Genomic DNA, 9189 nt, shown 5'->3' with positions numbered 1-9189 from the left:
ACCCCACGCGGCTGCCGGCCGTCCGCGGCTCCCGGCTTCTCCAAAGGATGGGGTCTGGAAGTTTCCTTGGCTTCTCGCACGCCCTCCCCCCGCCGATCGCAGTCGTAGTTCTTTCAGCCATCCCGTCCCACCCCCCATCTTTTGCTCTCGCTTACTCTAAATGGATTAAAAGTTTTTTCTTTTCCTTGTCCTGAAGGGGCATCGTCGTGGTGCCCATGAGGGGCAGCCTGGGGACCCGGAGCGTAGGCCGAGCCCTCCGGGGAGCAGGAGCCTGTTGTTCTGCGCTGCTGGGGCCGTGCCCCGGGACGGACGCCCCCTCCACCGTTACGCACCAGGCTTTGCCGGGTGAGGGGCGGGGAGAAGCGTTCCCAGACTGGCGTCTGTCGCCTTGGCAACCGGGGACCCCCAGGCGAACCGCTAATTGGTACCCGTTTCCCGCATCCCCCCGTGGTGCCCGCGACCTTTCATCCGCTGCTCCGTTGGTGGGAGCATTTTGCTCTCGCCTCCCCCTCAATCCTCTCCGCGCCGCTGGGCGCCTTTGTCTGCGATTTCGCAGCCCGGGGATGCCGGATGTTCCTGGGGAAGAGACGTTTGGGAGACGCTCTGCGTCTTGTGAGCCGTGCGTGTGTCTGGGGTGGTGATGGTGCAAATTTTTGCTTGCATTCTTTTCAGAGGCACAAAGGCCGGCCTATTCTTCCCTGCGATCACATGGAAATTCTAGCCGAAACTGCAGAGTGGGGGTGGCGGGAGAGAAGTGGCGGCCGCTGTGTCGCAGCTGGGAGCGAGTAGGGGATGGCGGGGCGTCTCTATCCCACCCCGAGGATGGGGCTGTGGAGGTTGCTCTGCTGTGGGAGACCCGGCAATGGGTGCTGAGAGCTTTGGTGCGGCGGGGGGTGCGGGTGGAGGGGTAGTGTTTCCTCGGCGGCATCAGATAAGGGGACCAGCCTAGAAGGAAAACCCGTCCATGTTCTTTTGACGTCAGGAGGGGAAGACGCTGTAAAGTGACCAGACCTTGTCTCACCCTGCCCTGGTGGACGGCTGTAGTGTAAACAACACCTTTGTGTTCTGTAGACATTCCTCATTTGGGTTACCTTTTATAGCATAAGTAACACCCAATCTGAAAATTAAGGAGGAGGTGATGGTTCGGGGCTTGGGAGTTGTTTTTTTTTTTTTTTTTTTTTTTTTTTTTTTTTTTTTTTGCATGTTGAATTTGGTTATAGATGATTACGACGAACTTTTTATAAGGGTAGAAGAATCATCTAAATTTGTAAGATATATGTTTTAGCGCCTGATAGAATTTCAGTAAAAAATTGCACTTAAAAACTTAATAAAACTTGAAGTTCCTTGTCTTGAACTTTTAATACAATACGTAGCTGTGCCCTTGCGTGTTACTTAGGCAAAGCTAGTTTCTGGGACCCCTTGGCTCTTCTCCACTCCACTTCCCTACCTCATCTGCGAAAATAAAGATTATTCTCAACATAATACTAATAGATTGTATGTGTACCGTATGTTCCTTTTCTTTCCTTGGATCCTTTTTCTATTTCTTTTTTTATTTCCCTTCTCTTATTTCTGGTTTTCTTTCTCCCTTAACCCCCCCTCCTCTATTTTCCCCCCCTCAACCTGATGGTTGTGGCTTGGGAAGGAAGAGATGTTTAGTCAGTTTTAATGTGCTTCAAATTCCTATAGCATAGACATTGCCCCGTTTGGTCTTAAAGACGTCTTTACATTTCAGATGCCTTTTAAATGCACATAACCATGAGGAAGTAGAGGCTGTCCCCAGAGTTTACTAGTCTCTGCAAGTTGGAGGTGTTTGGAGAGATTCTTGGAAATCATTGAAATGTAATTTTACATTGATTCAGGCGAGTTGAGCACTTTGAATATTTAACTGCTGGGATGGAGAAACTCTGCTGTACAAATGAGCAAAACGTGGACCCATTGTCTAGAATTAGGATTAAGGGATTTAGAAGCTGGCTCAGAATAATGAATTGCCTGCAAGTTAACTGTCCTGAGTTGGAGGCAGATTATTTCCTCCAGATTACATCCCAAATCTTACATCATAGACTTGACTCTGTCAGGTTGAGTAGGAGGTTGGCTCCATTTTATATAATTGTAATATGCATAAAGTATCCCGTGAATTTCATAAAATATCTTCAGGCAAAATTGACTTATTGGACCAGAAATGACCCCAGACATGATAGAGTAAACAACACATCCACCAGGAAATTATCCTACTTTTTAAAATGAAGTAGATGACTTCCCAGTGAATTTAGGTTTGCTTGATGGTGCATGTGAATAATGATGTTTCCCAAATAGTTATATGGACTTTTAAAATAGACATTTGGCCTAAAGTAGGATTTCATTTGATACAATTACATTGTTACATACATATCAAACTCATATTTTAACAAGAAAAATTTTATTTTCTCTTGTAAATTACTGTCATGGGGAGCATTTATATAAATACAATTGGTAAATGATGTTTAGGATGGTAAAATTGATATATTACAATTAAATAATTTTACCGGGGTTCCATGTGGGGAATAAGAATAATGAGATAACTACTTCTAGATAAGGGAAACCAATGCTAAGTAACTCATTGTTTCCTTGTGAAATATTTCCAGAGAAAATCTGAGGTAGTTATTAATTTAGTAGATTGTAATAGATGGATTAGGAGGTACAGGTGTCCCTCAGTATCAGTGGGGAATTGGTTCCAGGACCCCCCATGGTTACCAAAATCCAAGGATGTTCAAGTCCCTTATATAAAATGGCATATATAATATTTACATATAACCTACACACATCCTCCTACATACTTTAGATCATGTCTAGGTTACTTATAATTCCTAGTACAATGTAAATACTATGTAAATAGTTGTTATACTGTGTTGTTTTTTAATTTGATTATTTTTTATTGTTGTATTGTTATTTATGATCCACGTTTGGTTGAATCTGTGGATGCATAACCATTGGATAAAGAAGGCTGACTATGTGCTGTATTGGGTTAGGCACTGGGGAGAACCCTAAATAAATATGGTATAAGGTACTGCTCCAGAAGCTTACTGTCTTAGTTGGAAAAGTAGACACATGGGGGAAAGAATATAAAAGTTTTACACATAGTAAAAGTTACAGGGATTCTAAGAAGGTAGATTAATGTAGGGGGCTTGCTGGCTTCATTGAAGTTCATAAACAAGAAACAGAAGGGACTTTTGTCTTTAGAAGAAGGTGAGGGAAATGAAGGGGTTTGGGTGTGATGTACAACTTAAGTCAGTGGTTTTGCAAGGAGAATCGACATAGTGTAGAGGAAGAGGCTGGGATATGGGTGGGCAGCTAGAACTGAAATGGATTTTGTATCTTTCTAGAGTGGAGTAGATGGTTTGTGCCAAGGGGAAAAGTTTGGATGGAGAAGGGCAAGTGATGGAGAATAATGAAGTATAGGCTAAGATTTGGTTTTATCCTCTTGGAAGTTTCCACTTTGTATACCGTGTTCCTCGTTTGCATCTGAAGCCTCATCAGAAGAACCTTTAATGTCTGCATATCTACCAACAGTCTCTTCAAAGCAAAGTAGGCTTTTTCTAACATGCACCTCAATACTCTTCCAGCCTCTATTCCCCAGTTCCAAAGCCACTTCCACGTTTTTAGTTATTTGTTACAGCAGCACCCTATTTCTCAGTACCAAAACATGTATTAGTTTGCTAGGGCTGCCCTACAGAGTACCACAGAGTGGTTGGCTGAAACAGCAGGAGTTTATTTCCTCTCAGTTCTGGAGGCTGGAAGTCTAAAATCAGGCTGTCACTGGGGTTAGTTTCTACTGAGGCATCTCTCCTTGGCTTGTAGATGGCTGTTTCCTCCCTGTTTCTTCACATGTCTTCCCTCTGTGTGTTTGTGGCCTAATCTCTTTTTATGAGGACACCAGCCATATTGGATTAGGGCCTACCCCAGTGACTTCGTTTAATCTTAAAAGAGGCATCTTTAAAGACACCGACCCCATACACAGTTACATTCTGAGGTACATGGGATTAGGACTTCACATGAATTTTGGGGGAACACAGAGTTCCTGAAGAGACCTGGAATGTAAGGTGGCCAGACCCTGAAAAATGGGCTGGTTCAGGGAAAGGGAGGGAGGTCATGTAGGAGGCTGTTGTGGTAGTCTAAGCGTTATTGTGGTAATTTGATGTTTGGGAAGAATGGGAAACTGCTATTTGAGGAAAAAGGTATTTTATCTTTGGCCTGAGGCCACTTGTTTTCTTCCTCTCAGTGTTCACAGGGAGATTGTGCCTCTTACAACTCTTCCTTTGTGTGAGCAGAGCATCAGTTTTCTTTTAAAGTGTTTCATAAAAGCATTCTTCATTTTCTTAAAAATATTTCTTCTAATATGTCTTAAAAATAGTAAAACATTAAATTCAGTAAAGATGGCATGTTAGTGTTATAAATATCTCATGATGGTTTTTGAGTCTGATTAAAACAAAATGTATTCTTTACATCTGTCTAAAAACTGTATGTCCTATGTGTGTTATGTGGGTTAATACTTGGTATAATCTGTTTTCTCCAGAAATTTCTTGCCCTTTTTGAAAAAATACATGATTAATAAGGAAATTTCTGTCACATATAATAAAATAAAAACTTTTAAGGTGTTGCAGTTGTACTTGTTGAGTTAGAGAAAGGTCAAAGAAAACATTAGAAAACGTTCATCCAAATCTGGCCAGCTGAGTTTAAAAAAAAAGCAAAATGTGACAAAATCTTGCTTTATTTCTCTTTGTTTGCCAGTGGTGGTTAAATTTGTTTGGTTTACAGAATTCTTATCTTTATACTCCCTTTAGTTTTACTTATGTCTGTGAAAGCAACATTTACTGTTATTCTCTATCTTCAGATCTAAGATACTATAAATAAATACATGAGGGGGAAGTAAAAAAGGAAACACTTGTAAAAAAACAAAAACAAACATCAGCTACAAAAAACAATCTTAACAAAAACCTATGTAGTTTGGGTTGACAGTGTAATATTGGTAGTATGAATAAGTTATGGTATACTTTACCATTTACTCTATAAGATGATTAGTAACTTTTTTGATTTTTAAAAATTTATTTTTAATTGTGCATATTTGTAGGGTACAATGTGTTGTCTCAATATATGCATATATTTTACAGTGAAACAGGGTAGATAGCATATTCTCCACCTGAACATTTATCTATTTTTTTGTTTTTTTGTGGCGATTACAGTCAAGATTCTCTTTTCTAGCTTTTTAGAAATATACAGTACAATATAATTAGCTATAGTCAGGGTAGAGCACCAGAACATATCCTTCCTCCTATCTACCTGTAACTTTGTACCTGGGTAACTTTTTTTGATGACCAAAATGCACATTTTAAAAAATATGCTTTTTTTTTTTTTTTGTTTGTTTGTTTTTGTTTTTGTCTTTTGTCTTTTTCCATGTCCGGCAACAGATCGAGCACAAAGAAGTTAAAAAAAACTTGTCTGTAATTCTATCACCCAGATACCACCCTCATGGAAACCCCCCACATATTTTAGAAATGAGAATCCTTGAATTATTTTGAAATAACAAATAAATTAATAGAGCTACTGATAAATAGATTTCACCAATTGCTTTTTTTCTCAGTGAGGATTATTCGGTGTGAGATTATTAAACATCTATACATTTTGAATTGACATTTGTTTGAACCAATGTCTCTTGACTCTTTTGAGGACGGATAATATGGTTAACTACCATGTAGCACATGGAACACTGGTGGAGAATGTATTTTTAAAAATCTTGATCTCTGCTTAAAATTAAACATTGAATAGTCCTATTATTTTCAAAATAACCTTATGTTATTATAATCAGGTGGCCCCTAGGATGCCTTGCTTCAGGGAACTAGCTATAGAAAATGGTCCTGGAAATCTGTCATTCTGTGCTCTTAAGACATCCCTAACCTAACAAAACCATCATGATAGAATCATAAAGATTAAAGATTATTCTACAATTTAAAAAATCATCTGAGTTATATTATAATCAGGTGGCCCCTAGGATGCCTTGCTTCAGGGAACTAGCTATAGAAAACGGTCCTGGGAATCTGTCATTCTGTGCTCTTAAGACATCCCTAACCTAACAAAAACATCATGATAGAATCATAAAGATTAAAGATTATTCTACAATTTAAAAAATCATCTGAGTTATACAGGGTATGCTTAAGTTCTCTCACACCTTGCTAGGCCCCTGTCTTAGTCCATTTGGGTTGCTATAAAGAAATACCATAGACTGGGTGGCTTATAAGCAACAGACATTTATTTCTCATAGTTCTGGAGGCTGGGAAGTCAAAGATCAAGGTGCTAGCAGATTAGGAGTCTGGTGAGGGCCACAGTTTCTTGGTACTTGCTGTGTCTTCACATGGTGGGAGGGTCAAGGCAGCTCTCTGGGGCTTCTTTTGTAAGGATACTATTCCTATGCATGAGGGCTCTGCCCTCTTGACCAAATCACCTCCCCAAAGCCCTAACTCCTAATACCATCACCTCACGGGTTAGGATTTCAACATATGAATTTGTGGGTGACACGAACATTCTGACCATAGCAGCACCATTAAAAGGCCCTGCTTTAAGGCATTACTAGTTAATGTTCATAAAGTTTAGGTATCCCCCCCACCCCCAAGTCTTTCAAGGATATTTCATTTTAATAAGTCAGGCATGAAGTCCGCCTCTGCAGTACGTTCATTTTCTACTTTAATACTGGAGGGTCTCAACTATAGGGTTCAATGAAGTGTTGACCAATTCCCTTTGCCTTCCCCGCCACATTCATGGTTTTCCTGGAAGTAGTAAATGTAGTCATCCTATGCTGTCTTAGAAAAGTGTAACCTTGGAATGTCTCTTAATTCTGCTGTAATCTGCTGTGTGTGTATGTATATATATATATACACACACACAGCAGATTACAGCAGAATTAAGAGATCCTATATATATATATATACTGAGGACATTTGGGCTCTACCCTTTTCTCAAAGAGAGGGGAGGGGCTGCTTATTATTATAATTTTTTGGTGGTAAATTTATAATTGACATACAGTTGAAAGTATACAGTTTGTTGAATTTTGGCCCATGTGAAACCATCCCATGATCAAGATAGTGAACATAACCATAACCCACAAAGGATTCCTCATACCCCTTTGTAATCCTTTCCTATTTCCCCCACCTACCCATCTCCCATCTCCAAGTAACCACTGATCTGCCTTCTGTCACTATAGACTAGTTTCCATTTTCTGTAGCTGTAAATAAATGGAATACTACAGTATGTTCCCTATTTTTGTCTGACTTTTTTCATTGTGTAATTATTTTGAGATTTCATCTGTGTCGCCTGTATTCTTAGTTTGGCACTGTTTATTGCTGAATACTAGTCCATTGTATGGATATACCATTTAGCAGTTTTTTAGTAGTTGAGAATGCTCCTGTATTTTATCCATTGTCTTGTAATGTATTCTCTCTTTGTTTCCTGGGGGAGGAAAAACTTTACCCTCTTAGGTTTTATAGCTGAGGTCTGTGAATTAAACTGACAGAAGACAGATTAACAGGAGAAAAAGGTATACAAATTTAATTGATGTTTTTAATTTTACATGCAGGGGAGCTACACAAAAAAGTGAAAACCCAGAGAAGTGGTTAGACCAGGGGCTTATATACCATTTTCACAATGACTTGTTCTGCTCTTACTGGTATGGGGGAGGGGAACATCTTTACAAATGGAAATTTATGTCACATTTTTAAAGGAATATTTATGCCCTGCTTTAAGATGGAAAGGGGGAGGGCAGAGAGTGTTCCTGGGTCTTCTGCTTGTCTGTTGCCTTCAGGTCAAAATAATCCTTATGCTAAGTGGCATATTTAGGAGTGGTATATTTTGATCCATTCAGTTTCAACTGTGTGTGACAGACTTTTGTATTTGACAGTGTTTCTCAGTTTTCTTAAATTCATGCCCCCTTTGGATAAACAGAATTTAAATATCCTTATTTAATGTTACTTGAAGTTTCAAAATATGTAAAAAGGACTACTGGCAATTGTAAAATAAAGAGATTTACGAATGTTTAATCTTTAAAGATACCAGGTTGAAGATTAAGTAAAAAGCAAAACCAAACTCATGAGTATTGAGGCTTTCCATAAGCCTCTGTGTCTTACCTTGTGAAGTGCTAAGCATAGCAAAATGAGTTTCAGTATTGAACCCAATGCTTTTTTTTTTTTCTCCCCTGGCCAGTAAGGGGATTGCAGCCCTCATCATGGTGTTGTCTGCGCCACGCTCAGCCAGTGAGTGCACCGGCCGTCCCTATATAGGATCCGAACCTGCGGCCTTGGAGCTACCAGTGCCACACTCTCCCGAGTGAGCCATAGGACCAAATATTAATCACCACTTGCATATTTTTAGTAGATTTTTTGTTATATTTTTGTTATATTTATGTATCACTCCTTGTGACAAATTTATACAGCAATCATGTAGTGAATTAGATAACAAAGGAGAAATTTGGTACCTGGATTTCCAGATAATTTCTATTCTGTATATGTTACAACTAAGATCACCAAACATACCAAGAATTGAAGAGGGGATGATCTGGAAGTGTGGATCATTCAAGATCAGCCCTGTTCAATAGAAATATATTGGAAGCCACATATGTTATTTAAAATTATCTATAGCCTACAGTAAAAGAAAAAAGCAGAAGTAGGCGAAATTAATTTTAATAATATATTTTATTTAAACCAGTTTCTCCACAGTATCATTTCAGTATGTAATCAATATAAAAATTATGGAGGTATTTTATTTTTCTCTGAAAGAATTTGAAAGAATTCTTCACTTACAGCACATCTCATTTAGAACTAGCCACATTTCAAGTGCTGTGTGGCTGGTGGCTACCACATTGGTCAGTACAGCTCTAGATGATGCATCTAAGCTGTAAGGGCAGATGAAATCAGGAACAGAAAAGTCTTCATTATATTGTGAAAACATGTTTATGCTGGCTGGATCCACTCATCCTTTTTTGGGTTCACATTTAATGTTTATATGTTTGTGTCTACTTTCTGTTCACTTAATTGAAGTTAAGTGACAAACCAAAATAAAACCATTTAAGGCAGATTCGCTCTCTGGATTACAAAAGTAAAAGTTGTTTTATCATTCTAATATTAACATTTATTCCTTTGAGTACCAAAGTAAAATACAGTTAAGAATGGA

At 39.1% G+C, this 9189-nt stretch overlaps 1 protein-coding gene across 1 annotated transcript in view; it reads left to right on the top strand.

The window, feature by feature from the left end:
* Nucleotides 1-215: 215 nt before the first annotated feature.
* LOC103600808 (multiple PDZ domain protein-like) overlaps nt 216-9189 on the top strand; it is a gene marked incomplete at its 3' end in the record, with an annotated part of 63065 nt that continues 54091 nt past the window's right edge. Inside the window, exon 1 of the mRNA XM_008585143.1 lies at nt 216-623. Coding sequence (XP_008583365.1) covers nt 216-623 — 408 coding nt within the window. The remainder of the gene's footprint in view (nt 624-9189) is intronic.

The sequence above is a fragment of the Galeopterus variegatus genome, unplaced genomic scaffold (assembly GCF_000696425.1).
Source record: "Galeopterus variegatus unplaced genomic scaffold, G_variegatus-3.0.2 Scaffold3471, whole genome shotgun sequence".
Classification (NCBI taxonomy): Eukaryota; Metazoa; Chordata; class Mammalia; order Dermoptera; family Cynocephalidae; genus Galeopterus; species Galeopterus variegatus.
The sequence above is the reverse complement of the archived record's forward strand: the minus strand, read 5'-3'. Positions and strand labels throughout refer to the sequence as shown.